This window comes from Gorilla gorilla, chromosome 2 (genome assembly GCF_029281585.2).
Source record: "Gorilla gorilla gorilla isolate KB3781 chromosome 2, NHGRI_mGorGor1-v2.1_pri, whole genome shotgun sequence".
NCBI classification, from domain to species: Eukaryota; Metazoa; Chordata; class Mammalia; order Primates; family Hominidae; genus Gorilla; species Gorilla gorilla.
The window spans coordinates 149,779,233-149,803,256 of record NC_086017.1 but is presented as its reverse complement, the minus strand read 5'-3'; the positions used below and the strand labels follow the sequence as shown (position 1 = coordinate 149,803,256).

The following is a 24,024-nucleotide window of genomic DNA, read 5'->3' as shown; positions in this document are numbered from 1 at the left end:
CTTATCAATTTGTAAGAGCCCTTTACATGTATGTTGGCTCTTTTCATCTACATTGCAAATGTTTTCCCCAAATCTATTGTTTGTATACTGGCTTTTTTAATGGTGTATTTTGCCATACAAACTTCCTAGTCAAATATGTTTGTCTTTTGTTTTATAACTTCCAAATTTTCTGACTTAATTAAGACTTCTGTTGGCCTTAGCCGGTCAGAAATGTTGTAGCTTTTGGGGGTTTAATTTTAGGTTCCCTTTCTACTTTCTTTACAAGCTCTCTAGTTGATCTTACCCATTTCCATAGCTTTAAATCTCCCGCATGTGCTCATGATGTCCACATGTATATCTCCAGCCCAGCCCTCTCCTTTGAGCTGAAGTAATATGAATCTCACTGCCTACCATCTATGAAGGGTATGCTAGGTCCTGGGGGAGACAGTGGTATGTGGTCCCTACCCTCATAACTCACTAGAGGAAGTAGGTACTATGGGTTAAATTGAAGGGATGCCTGGGAGACTTGATATATTGCACATTTCATATTGCTGTAAGGGAAAGGCAACAAAGGATTAGTTCTGTGATATATGTAGAACTACTACAAATCTATTAGAAATTGTCAAACAACTCAACAGAAAAATAAGCAAAGGAAATAAAAAGACAATTCTCAGAAAAGGAAACCGAATCGACAATAAACATGTCAGATACTCAAAAAATAAAGTGAGAAAACAAAATGAGAAAAAAGAAGATTAAAATGCAATATTGTTTAAACCCTCAGATTGGCAAAACTTTAAAAGCCTGACCATATATCAAGTGTGGTGAAAATATTAGGAAAAGAAAACTCTACTGCTGGCCAAAGTATACAACAGCACAACTGCCCTGGAGGGCAGTCTGGCAAATATCTAATAGTATTGAAGATGCACCTACCCTTTGATTTAGCAATTCTGCTCCTCAATAGACCTGGAACAGTGCTTCTAAATCTTTGATGTACAAATCACCACGGGGGTCTTGTTAAAACACAGATTCTCCTTCAATAGGCCTGGGGAAGAACCCGTGATTCTTAATTTCTAACAAGCTCCCAGGTGATGTCATTGCTGTTGGTACAGGGGCACACTTAAAATACCAAGACCCAAGAGAAACTCTTGAACATAAACTCAAGGGACATACACAAAGATGTTCATTAGAGCCACTGATGTATTGATGATCATCTGAAAACTAGGGGTATGTGCAGCTAAATTTGTATGGTTGAATGCAAAAGTTAAAGGAACTGGAGATACACATACCAACCTAGATCAGAAAACATTGTTGAGTGACGGAAAACCATGATGTAGGAAGGATACACAGAATGTGATAACATTTAAATTTTAAAATAATACTGTACTTTTTTGATATATATCAAAAATATATATCAAAAGTAAAATAATACAAACTTGCACATGGGAATGATAAACATCAAATACACATTAGTGATTAGTTGCACAAGGGAGGGGAAGGGAACAGGGAGGGTATATGGGTATTCAGTTGCATTGGTAATGCTTTAGTTATTAAACTGGGTAATAGGTACACCTAGTTTAATAATACAGCTGTGTTATATTTTCTATTTTTTTGTACATCTGAAATATCTAATTAAATAAGACACGTAATAGCCTCAAGTTTTAAGGTGAGGAAACTGAGGCTCAAGAACTTAACTTGCTGTGCCAAACTTCAGATCTAGGCTATACTCTTTCCACATTATTGTGCTACTTTGAATTAACAAAACGAAACAAACATGGATTTACCATGTCAAAGGCAAGACTATATTCCTGGGGTTGGTCTCCATAAAGACGGAATCAAACTGTACTCGCAAGTGTTTGCTTAGGTACACGACAACCACTGCAAATCACGGATTTTGACCTCTAATAACTACAGTTCAAAGCCCAATGCCTAAAAATAATTGCTTTGCTTTTGGACATGACACAAAATATTTTTCTAGCAGATAAAATATGGCCATTAAAAGACTTTTACTCAAGAAAAATGAAAACAAACCACAACTCCTAAATCCATGAAAGCAAACCCAAATGTGAGTTTAACAAGCCTGAGTCCCTGTTAGATTGTTTCCTGGTCTTCCAATGGCATTGAAGCAAAACTAGGGGGTGGAATGGGAAGACCAGGGAGGTTTTTTGGTAAAAATCTTTTATAAACTTAAATTTTTGTTTTATTTTGTAGAGACAGGGTCTCACTATGTTGCTCAGGCTGGTCTTGAACTCTTGGGCTAAAGCAATCCTACTGTCTCAGCCTTCCACAATGTTGGGATTAGAGGCATAAGCCACCAGCCCAGCCTTGTAAACGTTTTTGTAAAGGTAGTACGCTGAGCTGCCAGTGGTAAAGACTTCAAAATAAAAGGTGTTAGAAGAAAGAAGGAGTCAAGGCTTTTCAATACACCCACCCTGCCGCCCTGCAACCCTGCATGTTGCCTGCCGGGTCCTGGCCTCTCCAAAACGTCTTTCCTCACTGCTCTCCTGCCCCTCAATTTCTTTTTCCTGCTGTTAGAACCTGGTTCTGCCTCTGTTCTGCCCCTGTTCTGCCCAAAATCTCTTCAAAATATGTTAATGACAGGGAGATCGTAGTAAAGGGCCTAAGTCTTAGTATCAGAAAAACCTGGATTTAAAATCCTATGCCACTACTGAGCAACTCACTCAGCCTGAGACAGTCTATCTATCTAGACCAGTGCTGTCCAACAGAACTTGGTGTGGTGACGGAAATGTTCTATATACTGTGTGGTATGATAGCCACTAGCCACATGTGACTGTTGAGCACTTGAAGTGTAGTTAGCGTGACTAAGAAACTGAATTTTTGATTGTACTTAATTTTAATTAACTTAAATTGCCATGTGACTAATGGCAACCATATTGGACAGAGCAAGTCAAAAAAATGGAGAATGCCCCTTCACACAGAAGATCAGCAGTGATAACAGATGTGAAATGCCCCAATGTGGTCTACTATTAAACTATATCCTGCCTTGAAAGACTTTCAGAGTATTGAAGTGACCAACCCTCAGGCACTTAATGTACTGACTTGGCTGGTCTTTGTGAGTATGCCTGCACAGGCCGATTCAATCACAGAAGCACTAACACTGGCGCCACATCCAGGCACAGATACACAACTCAGACTTTTTAAATACTGCCTGAGGAAGCACTTGATACAATCTGGTGTAAAGGAGTTTGCTTCTTTTCCTTTTGGTTTATGTCTTCACCATGTTAATTAAACAAAACAACTACATTTTCAGAAACCCACATTTTAAATTAAATTCTTGTGACACTATCTGAAGTTTCCTTAATGTTTCCAAATAAAAAAAAGTTTCTCGTTTTCTTCAGTTAAACTAATTGTATCATTATGTACCAACTGCTTTAAACTAGAGAGAAAACCTATCTGCACAGGTTAAAAACACATAAAGACTTACCCATACATATAAACACAAATCAAGCAGATTTTTTAAAAAGTATTTATTATAGTAAAGGTTACTGTTGTAAAACATTAGTGACTTTGGTCCATATCTTATTTGCCATTTGTCTTTAAAACATTTTACATTATTTGCATCATAAATTGTAATTTTTATGACTATACATAATTGGTTTTTTCCTGACCCTTGGAATGTTAGTTTCATGTAACTTTTTAAAAAATTAAAACATTGCAGACTAAATGTACTGATAAGTACATACTGAACACATTTAATTACCACAGTAATTAAAAAGTCCTGATCTTTACTTCTTAAGATTAAAATTCATTAACTTGCAATCTCTGGGATTTCTCTATTATCCACAATGAGAGTATGAATAATCCCTTCTTTCCGCTTCCCACTACTGACAGCCTTTATGTAACAGTCATGGTTCCCGATACTGAAGTGAGTTTCAGTCCCATCATCTACAAACTCACCCTGGAGCAACAAAAGAAGAAGGAATTAGTGGTGCAGAAACATTTATCTCTGTCTAGAGCATTCACACCATCTAAAAGTACTAGTAGTACAATAAAATGATGTATTAGTTAAACAATAAGCTTTGAAAAACAAAGTCTAAAGCTTGTACTTAGATGCTTTTACATTTCTGTTATGAATTGAAAGTTTCCTTTTCATAACCCCTACAATCCTTAAGAATCTTAAATTCTTGGGGGAGGAATATAAACCTCATGGCTATGTGTCTATGTTTTCAAAAATAAAAATGATAAATATGACATTTATTAGTTATTTATAATATACCTCAAGTGATCTACCCACCTTAGCCTCCCACAGTGCTGGGATTACAGGTGTGAGCCACTGCATCCAGCCAGGGATGGAGTGTTCTTAGCCACTCTGAAAATCTGATTCCTCTGGGTATAAGGTGGCTTACAATAAAATATACATATAACAAAACCAAACACCACTAAATCTATACCTGTTCTGTTCAATACAGTAGCCACTGGCCACATGTGGCTATTGGGCACTTGAAATTGACTAGTCTGAAAATAGATATGCTGTTTAAATATAAAATAGACACTGGATTTAGAAGACCTAGTATGAAACAAAAAATGTATAAAATAACTTTTTATACTGATTACATGTTAAATAATATTTTTGGTATATTGATTTAAATCAAATATAATATTTAACTTCACCTAAAATTTTTTCAAATATGGATACTAGATAAATTAAAATTACACATGAAGGTCCTATCTGTGCCTCATATTATGCTTTGATTGAGTAGCAGTGATCTAGAGTAAAAAGATTAGCGCCAGGTAGCGCAGAGAAGGAAGGAAGGAAGAAGAGGCTTAGAGGATAAAAAAAAGATTTATGCCAGAAAGCAAAGAAACCGAAAATCAGACTTAAACCCCCTGGCTATTAGCTTCCTGGCAGCCAAAGTAGATAGAACAAGGCCCCCCAGTTAACAATACCAAGCCAAAGAAGGCACAGGATGCCTCAGGGAGAGAAGCCTTTTCCTAGCTCTGGGAAGGATGTGGCCCGTGGCTCCTTATGGGAGGTGTGCTGAATACCACAAGCATGTCCTTGGGTGCAGTGTGTTCTTGTCCCCATTTTTAATATTGAGCCTTGAAAAAAGACTTCGGAAGAAAGGGCAAGGGTTAGGTAATATAATCCATATAAGTAGCTTCTTGGCAATTGGACAAATATATAATTTTGGCACGATGCTTTGAGATAAAAAGGAGAAAATAAGCTGTAACTCACAGGCAACAAGATGAGTTTGTTGTGGGTACGTACAGTACTGGGGAAGGCTGCCTAGATATGGGGCTGCCCAAACTGCCCTGCAAACTAGGTTGTAGTTACAATGAGAAGGCAATTGTGTTATAAAGAGCTATTTTCCAAACACATGTAGTTTCCTGTTAATTACTACAAAACAAAGACATGTGGATGAATATTATTTTCACCTTTTTACAACCACAACAACATTCCTTGTGTATGTGTGTGACAGGGTCTTGCTCTTGCCACCCAGGCTGGAGTACAGGGGTACAACTGTAGTTCATTGCAGCCTTGAACTCCTGGGCTCAAGCAGTCCTCCTGCCTCAGCCTCCTGAGCAGCGGGGACCAGGCACACACCACCATACACAGCTAACTTAAAAAAAAAAATTTACAGAGATAGGGTCTCATCATGTTGCCCAGGGTGGTCATGAGCTCCTGGCCTCAAATGATCCTCCCATCTTGGCCTCCCAAAGTTACAACTGCATTTTTTTTTTTTTTTTTTTTTTGAGACAGGGTCTCACATTCTGTTACCGAGGCTGGAGTGCCGTGGTGCAACCTTGTCTCACTGCAGCCTCAATCTCCCTGGGCTCAGGTAATTCTTCCACCTCAGCCTCCTGAGTAGCTGGGACTATAGGCATGTGCCACCATGCTCTACTAATTTTTGTATTTTTAGTAGAGAGGGGTTTCGCCATGTCGCCCAGACTAGTCTCTAACTCCTAGGTTCAAGCAATCTGCCCGCCTCAGCCTCCCAAAGTGCTGGGATTACATGCATGAGTCACCTCGCCCAGTACAACCATATTCTTAATACCATAAAACAGCATTCTCTTTACATGTGTACTGGAGAATTTCTTGAGTATGGGAGGAAATGCGATTCAAAAGTGCTGATTCCCTATCTAGAGAATTCCAGGGTAGGAAAAAAAGAACAGAAAGAACCACCAGGTATGGCATTGGGCACACAGTAGGTATCTGATCCATGTTAGTGGTAACTGGAGTTTTTCCAAAGGGGGCCATAAAATACTGAAGCACTCTCCAAGCCTCTCTGCATAAAAGAAGTCTCTTATCAGTAGATTTAACCCAGAGAGCAGCTCAAGCACTCAATTTAGAGTGAGCCCAAATTAAATTCTTCAGGACTCAGAAACAGAAAAGGATTCATCTTTGTAACTTTTAAATTTCAATTGATTGATTAATTTTTTTAGAGATGGGTCTCACTATGTTGCTCAGGCTGGCCTAAAACTCCTAGGCTCAAGGGTCCCTCTCACGTCAGCCTCCCAAGTAGGAAGCCACTACAGACCTGTGCTACCACGTGTGGCTTCATCTTTGTAATTTTTGATTTCTGGCTTTGTCACCTCCTCAGAAACAGCTATCAGACCAAGTAGGTTCTAGGTGGTCTTCTGAATGAATTAATCCCAGACCTCCTTTCCTCCAACTACCAAAAGCACCTTTTCTCACTGTCTTAAACCTATACTATACAAATGAGATAAAAGCAACTACAACATGCAAAATGTGACCAGAGAAGAGAGCTTCCGATTATCTCTAGCCCTGATGTTCACATCTGGAGCCAGCATGAAAGGTGGGTCCCAGGGATAGCACTCCCTGCTTGGCCTGCAGACCCCATAAGACATGGAGATTACCACCCAGTGATTTCGGCTCCTAGTCCCACACTTTCTGTTTCCCACTCTCTCCCCTGTGCACACTACTACTGTTTCATTCCTGTTTGAAATTCACTCCTACATTCATCCCATCCACAGCCATAGTAATCCAAGCACCTGATAGCAAAAGTCAAACACACTGGAGTCTATCTAGATGGGGATTTCAGTGTGCCTGGCCACAGTGACTGGGGCCTCTTTCTCCTCGCATTGGCACTGCTGGTCTAAAATTCCACTTGTCCTCTGGGGTTCGTGAGAGTGCCCTTCCCTGTTCGTCTGCCTTCGTGTCATCTGATATTGTATCACTCATTTTACAAAAATCTCGCTTTCAGAAAAGAACCATCTGCTTTGAGTGTATGGTGTAAAGCATTCCTAAAGTGTGGTCTGCGGACCAGTAGCATTAGCAGCACCTAGGGAAATGTTAGAATTAGCATTTTAACAAGATCCCAGGCAATTTCTGTGCATGCAAGTTTGAGAAGCAGTGATAACGCACCACTTCAAATGGATCAACACAAGAGGACACCAACCTTTGGGGATATAACTTTTTAACTAGGGGCTCTTTTTAGGTATTTTACTTGCTATGCTGGAGCCTGGTCCAGGACAGGAAAGCGAGAGTATGAAGCTAGTGCCAGCTAAGAACATAAGTTGTTTCCAAACTCACAGTACCAGGCACCACCTGGCAAAGGTTTTCAGAATCTGAAGTCAGGAGTACTTAATCCCTTTTTTGTTTTTATCAAGAGGGCCTCGATTCATTACAAAATCTCTATAATTAGGAAATGCAGCAACAATTCAATGGTAACTTAGACACATGGCACTTAGAGTCATCAAATAGTCAACTTACCGCTGTCTCCAGTTTTTTACCATTGCACCATACGTCCATAGTATCTTTTTCTGTAAAGGTAACATAAAAACTTTAAGTTATAATTCTGTGATTTAAAGATAAAGTTAACTTTTCCTATTTATTACTTTAGGAAAGGATTGATATACCAGATCTCTAAAACTCCATTAATATTCCAAAACCCAACACTTTTTCATGGCTTTCATGGCTTGGAGACTCTCCTAAAATTTGAAGAAGCTGTGTTTGTTCTTTGTTCATAAAACTATAATGAAACAAAACAACCTTTTAAGAGAAAGTTATGGTCTTAATACAAATTGATGAAGCCTTATGAAACAAAATGAATCCAAAAGGACAATCTTTAAAGAAGGATGCATACAGGCCGGGCACGGTGGCTCAAGCCTGTAACCCCAGCACTTTGGGAGACTGAGGCAGGCGGATCACGAGGTCAGGAGATCGAGACCATCCTGGCTAATACGGTGAAACCCCATCTCTACTACAAATACAATAATTAGCCGGGCATGGTGGTGGGTGCCTGTAATCCCAGCTACTTGGGAGGCTGAGGCAGGAGAATGGCGTGAACCTGGGAGGTGGAGCTTGCAGTGAGCCGAGACCACACCACTGCACTCCAGCCTGGGCAACAGAGAAAGACTCCATCTCATAAATAAATAAATAAATAAATAAAGAAGGATGCGTACAGATGAATGTGAGGAAGGACCCTTCCATACAAAATGCCCTTCAATATTGACCAGATGACTCCCCTGCCTCCCACACTCACCCAACTGGGTGATGGCACAAAGAGACCACTGAAAGCAGCTGCCACGGGGTTTATATAGGATAGACAGCATGTCCGCATTAGAAATCTAGTCCAGCTTCTTACTAGGTAGTACAATAATGTCTATTCCTTTTCATAATGGTTTCAGTTTAGAGAAAAATTATTGGATCACAAGTAAAAAATAGGTATAGCTGGTGGAGTGCACACTAAGGAACAATATGGAACAAAATGCTGCCCCGACACACTTAAATGGATCAGTTAACTTGCCATAGCTCATCTCAGGGTGGAGGAGTCCCCAGAGCCCCTTGCAAATGTTAGTGTCCTCAGGAGTAGCAGGAGAGAAGACTACACTAATCAAGAAGCCAGAAGTTGAGCTTTGGGTATTATAGTGAAGAAGAGAAGGAAGTATGGCCTGTATGTGCACAAGGAGTCCGGGGGTCAGGTTTGAGGCACCAGTCCAGGGTCTGACTGCCTGGCCATCTGCTCCAGGAGCACAGTCTAAAGGGGGTTCTTTCTCTCCCCATACCTTGAGATGGGAGCCTCACTTAGAGATGGGAGAAAAGCCTTTGAGGTGCGCTAGATGGAAAAAGAGAAAGCCAGAGGGGTCCAGGAGATATGGGCAGGGGTCACCTCAGTGGCAGCCTTCGTAGAAAGCTGCTATAGTCACAGGTGCAGGTAAACTCAACTTGTCCCAAGACATGATCAGTGCACACAGTGCTATGATAAACCACGATGATGGTGGAAACTGGTATTTTACTTGCTATGCTTACTGAACATGTACATGTACTCAGAGTTTCTACAATAGCGTATTAGCATGCCTCTGAAGAGAACTACTAATCCAGAAGCCCTAAAAGAAAATGTATTAAATTTGACTACATAAAAGTACAAAAAAAGGCCAGGCACGGTGGCTCATGCCTGTCATCCCAGCATTTTGGGAAGCTGAGGCACGCAAATCACAAGGTCAGGAGTTCGAGACCAGTCTGGCCAACATGGTGAAACCCCGTCTCTACTAAAAATACAAAAAATTAGCTGGACGTAGTGGCGGGAGCCTGTAATCCCAGCTACTCAGGAGGCTGAGGCAGAAGAATTGCTTGAACCCGGGAGGCAGAGGTTGCAGTGAGCCAAAATTGCACCACTGCACTCCAGCCTGGGCGACAGAGTGAGATCCTGTGTTGGGAAAAAAAAAAAAAAAAAGTAAAAAAGCCACAGCACAATTGAAGAAAAGTGCACACACATTAGCAAAGTCATGTAATAAATGACAAACTCGGAAAAAAATATCTCAAACTCACAGCATGAACAAAGGACTAAACTTACTAATGTGAAGACTATGAGAAATCAAGGAGAAAAAGACCAACAACCAAAAGAAAATGGGGCAAAGGGCATGAACAGGCATCATGAGAAAGGAAATACAAAAGAAACTTAAAACTAAGATGCTCAACCTCACTTATGAAAAAGACAAAAACAACCCTGAAATACCATTGCTTCACCTAGCAGAATGCCAAAAAATCCAAAAGTTTGGCTACATGTTCTGCTGGAGAACCTGGGGAAAATAGCTAACGGGGGTACAAAATGGTAAAAGTACCATGGAAGGCAAATGGGCAAAATCTATTAAGATGACAAATACAATTAGTCTTTGACCCAGAAGAATAGAAGTCCTACTTTCCTACTTCCAGAAATGTGTACTAATATAATATGTGTCCTGTTCCAAGAGGCATGCAAACAAAGCTATTCATGCAGCATTGCGTCTAACAGCAAAAGATTAGAAACAGCTCAAGTGTTCATCAGTTGGGAATGAGCTAAATACACCATTTACTATTGAAATTTACTCTGCAGCTATAAAAAATATGAAAAAGTTCTTTAGGTTCTGATATAAAAGGATCTTCGGAATATAATAAGTGAATAAAGCAAGATGCTTTTATGTGGTAAGAGAGAATATGTGTATTTGCTTGAATCTGAATAAAGAAACACTAGAGTGACACTAAAAATGGTTATCTTGATGGGGGAACATGGCAGATGGGAACAGGGATGGAAGCAAGACTTTTTATGTGTCTTTTAATAGCATTTTGATTTCTGAATCTTGAGTATGTAACCTATTCAAAATGGTATGTTAATAAAAGGACATATCTAGCTGATAAAATTTCAAATCTATTATGACTCAGTGGTGGATTTAGTGACTCATGGGAGATGCTGCTGCATGTTCATCTTGGAGCATCTCCTCTTTGCCTGCGGATTCCCTCAGCCGCATGAACAATAGCTAGGGACTTCCCAGGTGAGTCCTGAGCAGGTTATGTTCTGTAAATGCTATCAGAGAAGAGAAACTTTTCAGAACAGAAAGAGAATTTCCTTCCAACGTGAAGTTTCATATGTACTTTCCTCCTGCCAGCTTTATTTTCCTCCCATGGTATTCAGTGGTGTGGAGACTACAAGAGCTAAGAATGCTAACCAACCCTGTTTTCATTACCCTTATATGCCTCACATTTTTGAGGTGGTGAAAAAAAATGCACATGATCTTTGAGGTCACGTCTCAGCATCACTCTTTACTAGCAGTACCCTTTGGCAAGTCACCACCACTCTGAGCTTCCATTTCCTCAGGGGCAAATGAAGATGATACCACCTTTGCCATAGGCTGTTATAAGGGTTAGAAATAATTATATAAAGTGCCTAGTATAGTATCTGGAACATAATATGACCTCAGTAAATCATAATGTTTTGTTATTCAAAGTTTTTTGTGGCCTTGCTCTAATTTCTCAATATAAAATTTAGCAAGTCATATAATATTGTTATTTGAAACTTGCCACATAACATATAAAAGTGAATTTTACCAGGAGACTCTAGATAAGCCCATTCTTTGCCCATGAGTAGTAATAATCACCACAAATAATATTTTTAAATTATTATCAATTTTTTTTTTGAGACAGAGTCTTGCTTGGTCACCCAGGCTGGAGTGCAGTGGCGCAATCTCGGCTCACTGCAACCTCCGCCTCCCAGGCTCAAGCAATTCTCCTGCCTCAGCCTCCCGAGTAGCTGGGATTACAGGTGCCCACCACCACGCCCAGCTAATTTTTGTATTTTTAGTAGAGATGGGGTTTCACCATGTTGGTCAGGCTGGTCTCGAACTCCTGACCTCAAGTGATCCACCTGCCTTGGCCTCCCACAGTGCTGGGATTACAGGTGTGAGCTACCACGGCCAGCCAAATTATTAAAATTTTGAGGCAGGGTCGCACTCTGTCATCCATGCTGGAATGCAGTGGTGCAATTTAGCTCACTGCAACCTTGAACCCCTAGGCTCAAGTGATCCTCTCGCCTCAGCCTCCCAAGTAGTTGGGACTACAGGCATGTGCCACTACACTTAGCTAATTTTTAAATATTTTGAAGAGATGAGGTCTCCCTATGTTGCCCAGGCTGGTCTTGAACTCCTGGGCTCAAGCGATCCTCCCACTTCGGCCTCCCAAAGTGCTGGGATTACAGGTGTGAGCCACTGCACCTGGCTGACAAATAATATTTTTAAAGAATTCACAATGTGAGAAACACTGTTAAGTACTTTACATGTACTAAATCAATTAAACTTCACTCATATCACAACTCTGTAAGGGAGTTACATTATCCCCATTTTACAGATGAGGAAACCAAGGTTCAGAGGTTAAGTAATTTGCCCATCACACAGCTCTGATCCTGGAGCCTGCATTCTTCATAACTAATCTGTAAAATGTAGGCTGTAGTCAGCATAGTCCAAAGTTTGATGGATCTTGGAAGCAGAAGTGCAAGCAATATCAATAACATATGCAATTTTGCCTTTACCTCAGTAAACAACTCTGGTCCCTTATCCCTTCCAAACAGCAAAAGGGACAAGTTGGGGCTGAACTCTGTCTCATTTCCAGGCTCATGAGGGATTGCAAATGGATAAAGAAGAGTAAAGGCAGACAAGGAGTAAAAGCAGAAAAATATATTTTTTAAAGACCCGAGATAATTCACAAGTAGATAAGCAGGCCCCTGGACATTTAAAAGAGAACTAACTGTATGCTAGGCATAGCTCAGGTAGTCTCTTCCATTTCTCCTAGGAAAAGTTAATATCAATTGTATTACAAGTTGGCAAAGCAGCTGATTAAGTATCTAAAATTAATTTAAAGGCCTGGTTTCATCATCTGTTAAAGTCCCATATGTTTAAGTGTGTTGACACTAATCATAATCCTTTTAAAAACTAAAATTTCCATTATTAATGAGATCCAGTGATTCTAAAACTTTATTGCAGGTTGAGTAACTATATTCCTAAACATATCACTATGAAATTTGGAAATATAAGGGATAAGATGAGCTCCCAAAACCTTCTGGAAAGAAAAAAATGAGATTCAGATTGGCACAAAACTTTTCATTTAAAACAATGGAGAATAGAAGCTACTGGAATAAGGGTTTCAAAAATTGAGAGAAAGTGAGTTTGAAATTAAAACTCTGTACTGAACAAAACTATCAACTTAGCATGAGGATCAAAGTAATGTTTATTTCTTAGACACCCTTTATCAGGAGATTACCTAAGGATATATTCCAGTAAATAAAGATGAAAGCAGGAGTTGTGGGGTTCAATAACTGGAAGAACAAAAGGGTTCCATGAAAGAAAGCCTAGGGTGGCCACAAAGCAGCAGACTTGGATACTTAGAACAGGAGGGCAACAGACTTCCAAGAATATTGTTGTTAAGAATGAAAAGAAGGGTGGGCACAGCTGCTCACACCTGTAATCCCAGCACTTTTGGAGGCTGAGGCAGTAGGATCACTTGAGCCCAGGAGCTCGAGATTAGCCTGGCCAACATGGCAAGACCCTGTCTCTACAAAAAAATTTTTTAAAGTTAGCCTGGCATTGTGACATGGACCTGTGGTCCCAGCTACTCGGGAGGCTGAGGCTGGAGGATCACTTGAGCCCAGGAGGACAAGGCTGCAGTGAGCCATGTTCATGCACACCACTGCATTCCAGCCTGGGCGACAAAGTGAGACTCTGTCTCAAAAACATAAAAGAATGAAAAGAATTCCAAGCAATAGAGAACACGAGTAAAACTGCTAACAGACATAGGAATATGGGCAAAGAAAAGATATATATCTGCTTCCCATAAGAAAAGAGAAACCCAAACAGAAAAGCCTAGAAAAACAAACAAAAAAAACTCTTCAAAAAGTCCTAGACTTTGATAATTTTGATCTGATGCAGTCCTAAGCCTATTGTTATCTAGGAAAATATTGCTTTCTTACTGATAAATCCTAAATTTCCAACTGCCTTTAAGATATATTTATAAAGAGAAATACCAAATAATACCAAAATCTATATCAATATTACTTTTTTTTTTTTTTTTGAGATGGAGTCTTGCTTTTTTTGAGACTGGAATGCAGTGGTGCGATCTCGGCTCATTGCAATCTCCGCCTCCTGGATTCAAGTGATTCCCCTGCCTCAGCCTCCCGAGTAGCTGGGATTACAGGCATGTGCCACTATGTCCTGCTAATTTTTGTATTTTTAGTAGAGACGGGGTTTCACCATGTTGGCCAGGCTGGTCTCAAACTCCTGACCTCAGGTGATCCACCCGCCTCAGCCTACCAAAGTGCTGGGATTACAAGCATGAGTCACTGCGCCTGGCAATATTACATTTTTTTTAAACCTAAATTTATAATCCTCAAATCCATCACTATAAAACCTGGCTTAAGATATCTTATATATAAAATGGTGGATTAAATGAATGCTTCATTTACTCAGGACACATTAGAAGTACACCTGCTAGACAATATAAACACCTGCTAGACAATCCCAAGCAGATGGGAAACAAAAATTTTTTTTAATGTTTCTAAACAAATGAAATACACCTGCACTTACACTCCCTCTTCTTTTCAAACCTCCATAGAAGGTCTGAATAGTTACAGGAATTAAACAGACATTATAAAAAAAAAAAAAAAAGTTCTGCGGAAACAGCACTAACTTACCCAAAACAATTCTAAAGTTCTCACCATCCATGTGTAATACCCAAGTATTGGTGGTTTTTGATCTGTCCTCCATATACTTCTTGAGACTTTTCCCATTAATTTCCAGAGTATATTCATAAGCAAAACCACTGATAGCATCTATATTTATGGTCGCTTTTGTCTTTGCAGCTCCAACATAGAATGTTTCTTTGCCCACTAATTTGAACATCCACTCTTTTCTTATCTCTTCCTACATAATAAAATAGAAAAATATGAAACAAATGGAAGAAAAATTGATATCTAATTTTAGAAATAACGTAAAGTGAACGAAGGCAATGCCATTTAGATATAATTTCATTGCCGGGAGTGGTGGCTCATGCCTGTAATCCCAGCGCTTTGGGAGGCTGAGGCGGGCGGATCATGAGGTCAGGAGTTTGAGACCAGCCTGGCCAACAGTGAATCCCCGTCTCTACTAAAAATGTAAAAAATCAGCAGGGCGTAATGGCAGGTGCCTGTAATCCCAGCTACTTGGGAGGCTGAGGCAGGAGAATCGCTTAAACACAGAAGGTGGAGGTTGTGGTGAGCTGAGACTGCGCCACTGCACTCCAGCCTGGGTGACACAGCGAGACTCCATCTCAAAAAAAAGAAAAAAAAAAGATGTAATTTTATTAATTTATGATGCTAAGGTTTTAGAAAATAAAAGCATTTTAAGTTTAAATATTACACGCTATATTCCATGAATTCTATAACTATGTTTGCTTTACACAGCAAAATGATACAGATCAAAAACATGACTACAAGAAAAAAAAGCCCTGAATTCACATATGAAGATGCTACTTTAACAAAATCAAGTTTCTCTACATATCATATTTTACAAAGTAACGTATTTTCTTCCTACCTTTCCATCTACATATACTACTCGTTTGCCTGATGTAGTCCCATGTTCAAATTCGATCTTGTGGACTCCGTCACTTAAAGCAACATCCCAAACAGCTACGAGATCTGTCATTTTTTCTAGGCTGTAAGGAGGGCTAAAGGAATAAAATAAAGCAATTATAGTAGGCCAAAACACTAATTAAATAACCAATTAATCCTTCCAAGATGAAAATATTAGATTAAAACCTCTAAAATGTCAAAATATTAAAGTGACAGTACCTAAGAAATTCTACTCACAGTACATGTAACTATTTTCTCCCTCTTATTCACTCTTCCTTTAAGATACAACTACTATATATGGGTACATAGTCCGATTACTTCTAAAAAAAAGCCACCTTAATATTAATAGGATTAAGAATGCATCAGTTTATCCTGGTCAGTATTCTAGGTTAGGCTACAGTATAGTGCATGGAAAGGTCAGTAAAAAGTCTTTATTCTTCTCCCACCAGCTCCCATGTAAAAACCATGGTATTTAATTTTATTTCTCTTTTTCAGGTCTAATCACTCTAAAACAAGAACTCTCCAAACCTCCCATACTTAAACTCGCACTAGGGATTTGTTTTAACAAAAAGGTTCTAATTTATTATACTAAGACAGAAAAAAGTCATGGAAGAAATGCCCTATAATAAAGATAAAAATAATTTTTAAATGTTATGAAAAATGTTCTTGGCATTATTACAGGAAATCTTATTTTAAAAAAATAAAGGACTTTGGGCTGGGTGCAGGGGCTCATGCCTGTAATCCTAGCACTTTGGGAGACTGAGGTGGGCAGATTACTTGAGCCCAGGAGTTCCAGACCAGCCTGGACAACATGGTGAAACTCTGTCTCTACAAACATATTAGTCACAGGTGATGGCGCATGCCTGGAGTCCCAGCTACTTGGGATGCTGAGGTGAGAGAGCCATCTTAGCCCAGGAGGTTGAGGCTGCAGTGAGCCATGATTGCACCACCACGTTCCAGCCCGGGTGAAAGAGTGAGACTGTCTCAAAAATAAGAAATAAATAAAGGATTTTGGTTTGTCAGAGATTTCTGGCATATACTTCAACATATATTTTTGATGTTAATATATCCTATGTGAATGACATAATACATAATATCTAATTAATATTTTGATATTGGTGTATCTTTTTAGCTTTGACAGAAGTATCATTTATTACAGTAATAATAATCATAGCTAACAGCTATTAAGTGATAACTATGTATCAGTCATTGTTCTAAGAGCTTTAAATATATTAACTCATAGAATCACCATGAGATGGCTACTATTAGTATCCTTATTTTACAGATGAGGCTTAGAGAGGCTAAGGGTTTACCTAAGGTCACAATGACATTAAGTGGCAGAGGTAGGATTTAAACCTAGGATTCTGGCTCCAAAGCCTGTTCTCTTAACTACATCTTCCTCTTTGTTCACCCTAATCTCCTCTGTATGCTCTAAACTGAAGATGGTAAATGGATTTTATATCATTTTGAAGTGGTTGCCAAGAACTCTGTGCTGACAGAAATGAGAAGACCTCACTTCAAGGCTCTACTGAAATGGATGCCATGTTACTAGTGGCTACCTCCACGCCAGGTATTTACTACTCCTGCTTTAAATCACACAAAAGCAGAACCATGTATTCTGCAATTTTACAAAACGTATTCTTAACAGAGTATCTTGGATAAATCACTCTTTTGAATGATAACAATCTTGAAAATGTCAAAGGCTAGTTTACTGCAATATAAGACATTTACCTTTCATCATCTTCAAAGATAGGACTGTCATCTCCAGATGCCATTGTTGGCAAAAACAGTCTTTAATCCAATTAGCAGCCAGGAAAGAAAAAAGCAGAATTGCAGCAAAGAAAGATCGAAAGCAACAATGATGACATCTACAAAGAGTGTTTCTAATTTTGCAATCCATTTATTAAATTACATGGAGTTTCGGATGAAACGGCTTCTACATAAAATAGAATTGCAATCTTTAATTCTCAGAGAAAGATGTTACATCATGCAAATCAGTCAGTCATATTTTTCCCTGTTATGGATTTATAATTTCTTAAAGGTATACTTTATCAAAACTAAAGAACAAACTCTCCTTTGTTGCAAGTGTTATAGCATATCAGAGCTGCAAGAGACCTAAGAGATCCTCTGGGTCCTATGCTTTTCAAGTTGAAGCCTAAGAAGCCCCAAGGCTATGAGTCAGGGAATACATCAAACTCCAGGATAAACACAATGTATCTTCTGGGAGCATCAATGTTAAAGTGGCAACTAATTTAAAATGTAATCTTTATTTTAGAAGGCTACACTATGGTGGAACATAACTTTCAAAATCTGTTTAGATAACTTCAAAGAACTAATGAGTTTGCAAGAAGCAGACAGGGATATGCTGGTCTGCTCTCAAAGAGTGAACTTAATTTATCCCCTTACTTAAGCCCATTTAATTTACTAGTGCCAATGATGAATCCACAAAAGTTATGTGCCTTGCTCATGTAACTGGCAGGATCCAACCAAGAACTAGAGCCCAATACTGTACTATGCAATGAACTAAACAGTAACTGGGCTGCAGTGTTAATTAAGCTGTACTAAAATCAGAAGTGCACATAAATTCACATGCATAGGAAACCCTCACATTTGAAGATTTGGGATTAACAGTTTCACTCCTGCCAAAGTATCCTAAATTCAACTATTTTTTGCTTCCAAGATCTATCCTAGTTTAGCCCTTTCCTTAATTAGTGCCTGTTTCCTACAGATGCTCAAGAATGCTCTCTCCTGGTTAAAAATGGGAGACTGCTAACCCTTTCTGTCTGGAAACAGCCAGAAGTCACAAATTATTAAAAAGGTTTTTGTTTGTTTTTGAGACAAAGCCTCACTCTGTCCCCCAAGCTGGAGTGCAGTGGCATGATCTTGGCTCACTGCAACTTCTGCCTCCTGGGTTCAGGCAATTCTCATGTCTCAGCCTCTTGAGTAGCTGGGACTACAAGTACATGCCACCACATCCGGCTAATTTTTTGTATTTTTAGTAGAGATGGGGTTTTGCCATGTTGGTCAGGCTGGTCTCGAACTCCTGGTCTCAAGTGATCCACCTGCCTCAGCCTCCCAAAGTGCTGGGATTACAGGCATGAGCCACCACATACCCAGCCAAAAAGATATTAAAGAAGAAATTAGCACTCATAAAAGCAATCCAACGGGCCAGAAAAGCCAAGGATTTTAGAATAAAAACTAGATAAATATTTGTACCTAAAATAAATCTTTTATAAAATTAGCACCACACAAATTTGTCAACTTTTCTACTCTTAAGGATTATCCCCTATGAAACCAGAGGGTATCCTACAACAATAAAAACAAAAAGAATACATAGCAATATAATAAGCCAGCCAGGCATGGTGGCATGCACCTGTAGTCCCAGCTACTGGGGAGGCTAAGGTGGGAGGATCGCTTGAGCCTAGGAGTTAGAAGCTGCAGTGAGTGGCTGCAGTGATCATGCCACCGCACTCCAGCCTGGATGACAGAGTGAGACCCTGTCTCAAAACAGGTATCTATATATATACTATATATAATATATAGTTACTATATACAGTATATATACTAAATATACTATATATAATATAGTATATATAGTATCTATATATAGATCTAATTAGATATCTAATTAGATAATAGATATAGATAGATAATATATAGATATATACTATATATAAATAGTATCTATGTCCAAAATAATAATATATATTATATATTATATATAGTAGATACTATATACATACATATATATACACACACACATACACGTATATACACAATGTAATTATATGTACTCCAGCCTGGGTGACAGAGTGAGACCCTGTCTCAAAACATATATATATATATATTATATATATAGATATGATATATAGATCTATTATAGATAGATAGATAGTATAAGATAGTATAATTACATGTACTCCAGCCTGGGTGACAGATATAGATAGACAGATAGGTAGATAGGTAGATAGAGATATATATAGATATACATATCTGTTTTGAGACAGGGTCTCACTCTGTTGCCCAGTCTGGAGTACATATAAATACTATATATATATTTATATACATATTATATTTATTATATATACATATTATATATTATATATACATATTATACATACATATAATATAAAAAATAAGCCAAACAGCATAATATAAACTTTGATAAGGCATCCTTTGTAAATCAGAATGTATTTAGGGGTGCTATTCAAGTTTTGCTCTCAATTTTCAGAGACTCTAGAAAGTTTAGTAATGTAGGTATTCAAACCTAAAACAATTGCTCTGTTTTCTATTATAAGGAATTCCAAATACTACTAAATCACACTAAGATACAACATCTTAATTATAATACCTTTTCATGGAGAAGTATAAAAGGCAATACCACCAATTATAAGAAAGATTAGAAATCATGATCACATTAAAACATTTTTTCTTCTCTAAACTATGAACAATCATTCAGGCATTCAACAATTATTTAAGGACTACCTAAAAAATAGCAATTTTTAATTCTCCAATAATTAAAAGTGTACATGACAGGAGAGAATTATAAACAAAGATAAGAGTAAGTACTGAAGCAATTATCTGGCAAATTTGAAGCATTCTAATTCTACTTATATAACTATATATCAAAATTGATGTTTCTTCTTAAAGTAACAAATCAATATAAAATTTGTTACTCTCTTTGCCGGTTTTTCTCTGATTAAATAAAATGTTGTTTTAATACAAAGTAATACTTCAATTCTCTTGTTCATGCTATCCATTATTTTAAGCAAAACACTAAAAAAATCTTTTTATAAATGGTTAACAATTATAAAATGTTGTTATAATTACTCCTTGGAGTGTGCATGGTGGCTCATCCCTGTAATCCCCGCACTTTGAGAGGCTGAGACAGGAGAATCATTTGAAGCCAGGAACTCGAGACCAGCCTGGTCAACAGAGTAACACCAAAAAAAATTAGCTGGGTGTGGTGGCACGTGCCTATAGTCCCAGCTACACGGGAGGAGGGAGGATCGCTCGATTCCAGGGGTTTGAGACTGCAGTGAGCCATGACCATGCCACTGCACTCTAACCTGGCCAACAGAGCAAGACCCTGTTCCAAAAGCAAAAAACAACAACAACAAAACAAATGAAATTATTCTTTGGAACATTAAAAGTATATTCAGCTTATAAAAGGCTGAAATACTTCAAATTTTGTACCATTTTAAAAGGCAGAGATTAACTTTAAAAACTGCTTTCTATGCAAGGATTAAAGTGACCACTACCTTATAACAACAGCCTTAACCAAAATATGAGGGAGTCATACAATTTTCAGCACTGGAAAACAAAAAACAATAAAATCACCTGGTCTAGCCTCTCTCCTTCATAATGGGGAAATCAATAACACATATCCCTCCAAGTGCCATCTCCACTGCCAGTCCTGGGTTCTTATTACCTATCCAACTTTCTTACAAAGCTGTAGAGGGTGCCAATAATGCACACAGAGCAAAGAAAACTTTTCAAATGATCTTACCACAAACAATAATTCCCATCAACAAATCCCATCTAATGTTTAAGAAAAATGTCCAAAATCAACTCTGCCTCCTGCTTTTGGGCTTCTCTATCTCCTATCCCAGCAGTTTCACTAGTCTTATGACCTCTGTCAGTTTACACATTCCATTCCAATCTCACCACTTTAAAATTTAATTGAAATTGCTCTTCTGGCTCAAAAGCAGGAGAGCACACATAGAAAACACTCTTAATAGCCACAAATGCAACAGGTTAACAGACTGACATCTGTTTTTTGGCCATTCATATCAGGGAAAATCATTAAAAACCACTAGTCAACTCATCAAATGCACATAAAAATATGCCCACTAGTGAGTCTTTAGGGAAACATGAAATAAAATAGAGACTTAGGTTAGAGGTCTGAAAGGAAGTAAACATGAATAATTATTCTAAAAGGCACTAAAGCACAGAGATCAATGTTTACTTAAAACAGACTTTAAGATACTTTGGCCCATCAGCTGATTTTTCATTTTGAGAATATCCTCACACAAAAGTCAACTTACTTCTTCCGTAACTGATGATTCTCTGGATGGTCTATACAAAGTAATATCAGAATGAGCAAATGTAATCCATTAACTCAACAAATAGTTAAATGCCCACCAAATATTCTGAAAGCACTCCAAAGTCAAATACAGATGGTCCCTGGCTTATAATGGTTTGACTTAATGATTTTCCGACTTTAAGATGGTGCAAAAGAGATACGTGTTTGGTAGGAACCATGCTACTTACTGGAGGTACAAAAAGGAGAATAACTTTTCTGAGGGCCATTTCACAATCTATACCAGAAGCCTTGTGGTATAGACCGTGGATTCTATCTTGTTTTAGAACGAATCTTGTGGGATTCATTCTACAGAAATGATCACGCTCAAAAACCCAGATGCAACGATGCTCAATGAATTACTCTTTGCAATAACTAAAAACTGAAAACCACTTGTACGCTCACCATCAGGGAGAAACTACATTTAGTAAATCACAGTCCAAAGCCACGCCAAGAGTCAGGGATGGATGAGGTACTCAACCTGACACACAGGAATGTACGAGAGAGAATGTACGAGAGAGAGAGAGAGAGAGAGAGAGAGAGAGAGAGAGAGAGAGAGAGAGAGAGAGAGAGAGAGAGGAGGGAGAGAGGGAGAGAGGGAGAGAGAGAGGGAGAGAGGGAGAGAGGGAGAGAGGGAGAGGGAGAGAGAGAGAGAGAGAAGAGAGAGGAGAGAGAGAGAGAGAGAGAGAGAGAGAGAGAGAGAGAGAGAGAGAGAGAGAGAGAGAGTTTCAGCACTTTATGATGCAGGTTCTGCAAAAACAAGCCCCGCTCATATTACAAGGAAAAACCATCTGGAAGAATATACACCCTCATGTTAACCCAGCTTGTCTCTGGGGAGCAGCGGCACGGCTGCTTTGCTTGCTTCCTTGCTTTCTGTTCCACGTTTTCGACAGTGACAAGTATTATCTTTAGAGGTCGCGAACAGGCCGGAGGAGGGTGCGGCAGGTCGCGGGGCAGGGCCTCGCTAGGCAGGGACGCCCCCGCACCGCCCCGGGCTGGCCCCGCGCCCCGCGCCCCGCCGCACCTCCACCTTTGCCGGCGGTGAGCGGGAGCCGCGTCCCGCCCCGAGGTCTGGGATCACCGGCGGGCCTGCTGAAAGCGTCCGGAACTCACCCAGCGCCTCACCCGCGCGGGTCTCACCGACCGCGCAGACACCGCCCGCCGCCGCCGCCGCCGCCGCCCAGAGATGGCCGCCGCCGGCGCAGCAGGGCCGAGAGCATGGAGACGCCGGGGGGCTGCGTGCAGGGGTTTCCAGGGTGCGGAGTGGGCGGGCCCGAGGCGTCCGGGCGGGCGCAGGCGCGACACCGACCCCACCCGGTCTGCTGCCTCACCTGTGCTCTGTGGGCCGCGGGAGGCTCTGGGGTAGGTTTCACCAAACAACCGGTTGGTTCCGACTCGGCTGCGTAGGCCGCGTGGCCTTGCTCCCCTGGCCGAGAAACAGGCGCAGCCGGCGCGGAGGTTGAAAGCTCTGCAGGCGCGAGTACCAAACGCGCCGACTGTTTGTCGCGCCTCTCAGGTCCCCTGGGGCGACCAGCGCAGGAGGCCACCCCTCCCGCCGCCACGGACCCAACCCTGGTCCTCTGCCTTAGCCGAAGGCCGCACCCTCCGCGCATAGGCCTTCCTCAGCCCCAACCCAGGACATCACCAGGTCCCGCAGTGAGTCCAGTCTTCCCGCCAGCAAGTGTGGGTAGGAGCCGGCCCCTGGCCCCGCTCTGGGCTACACGGTGGGGACATCCTGGCGGGCAAAAACAGCCCTGTGCCTGCTCTGCAGCTATGGGGAAGGAATATCTGTTCATGGCAGCAATAGCACTCGCTCCTTAAAACCTCTTTATGGAGTCTCATTCCTTTTTTAAAGACCCAAACTACTTAAGGTGGGCATGAAGCCCCCATGTGTGATCTAGCCCCTGCCTGCTTGGCTTCATTTAGGTCCTTAAAGGATGCAGGTTTCTTCTCACCCAGGGCCTCTGCAAATGCTCTTCTCTCTGCCTGGACACTCCTCACCTCTTCCCTGTTGTGAGTGTTCTTCATATATCATTTCTTAGATTACACTATCCTGGCCCATAAGACTTGCAGCATTGCTGGGTGTGGTGGCTCATACCTGTAATCACGGCATTTTGGGAGGCACAGTGGCGGATCTCTTGAGTCCAGGAGTTCAAGACCAGCCTGGGCAACATGGTAAAAAAAAAAAAAAAAAAAAAAGAGAGAGAGAATGAGAAAGAAGAAAAGAAAATAATTAGCGGCTCAGGCCTGTAATCCTAGCTACTTGGGACGCTGAGGTGGGAGAATTGCTTGGGCCCTGAAGGGAGGTAGAGGCTGCAGAGAGCTGTGATTGCACCACTACACTCCAGCCTGGGCAACAGAGCGAGACCCTGTTTCATTTAAAAAAACACACACAAAAAGAAACAGCCGGGCTCAGTGGCTCACGCCTGTAATCCCAGCACTTTGGGATGCTGAGGCAGGCATGGCAAAACCCCGTCACTACTGAAAATACAAAACTTAGAGGGGCGTGGTGGTGCATGCCTGTAGTCCCAACTACTTGGGAGGCTGAGGCAGGAGAATCGCTTCAACCTGGGAGGTGGAGGTTGGAGTGAGCTGAGATTGAGCCACTGCACTCCAGCCTGGGCGAAGAGCAAG

At 40.3% G+C, this 24,024-nt stretch overlaps 1 protein-coding gene across 4 annotated transcripts; it reads right to left on the bottom strand.

Moving 5' to 3' along the window:
- Nucleotides 1-397: 397 nt before the first annotated feature.
- Nucleotides 398-22,859, bottom strand: FAIM (Fas apoptotic inhibitory molecule). Of its 4 annotated transcripts, none has more exons than XM_019024889.3 (6): nt 22,722-22,805; nt 17,040-17,099; nt 15,271-15,403; nt 14,394-14,622; nt 7,673-7,722; nt 398-3,895 (listed from the first exon to the last, which is right to left on the bottom strand). In XM_019024889.3, the coding sequence occupies exons 2-6, from the start codon at nt 17,081-17,083 to the stop codon at nt 3,746-3,748; spliced, it is 606 nt and encodes a 201-aa protein (XP_018880434.1). In that variant the 5' UTR covers nt 17,084-17,099; nt 22,722-22,805; the 3' UTR covers nt 398-3,745. The 4 variants fall into 4 exon arrangements, with proteins under 4 accessions (XP_018880434.1, XP_030865699.1, XP_063560318.1 ...); XM_031009839.3 differs by lacking the exon at nt 22,722-22,805 and adding an exon at nt 22,504-22,590; XM_063704248.1 differs by lacking the exon at nt 17,040-17,099 and having other exon boundaries at nt 22,722-22,859.
- Nucleotides 22,860-24,024: the final 1,165 nt, after the last annotated feature.

Coding starts and splice junctions, on each gene's coding strand:
- FAIM (XM_019024889.3), bottom strand. CDS start 17,083: ATGGCATCTGGAGATGACAGTCCTATCTTTGAAGATGATGAAAG. Junction 15,404..17,039: donor ATCTTTGAAGATGATGAAAG/GTAAATGTCTTA, acceptor TTATTCCTTTAG/CCCTCCTTACAGCCTAGAAA. Junction 7,723..14,393: donor GAACTTTAGAATTGTTTTGG/GTAAGTTAGTGC, acceptor TTACCTTTACAG/AAAAAGATACTATGGACGTA.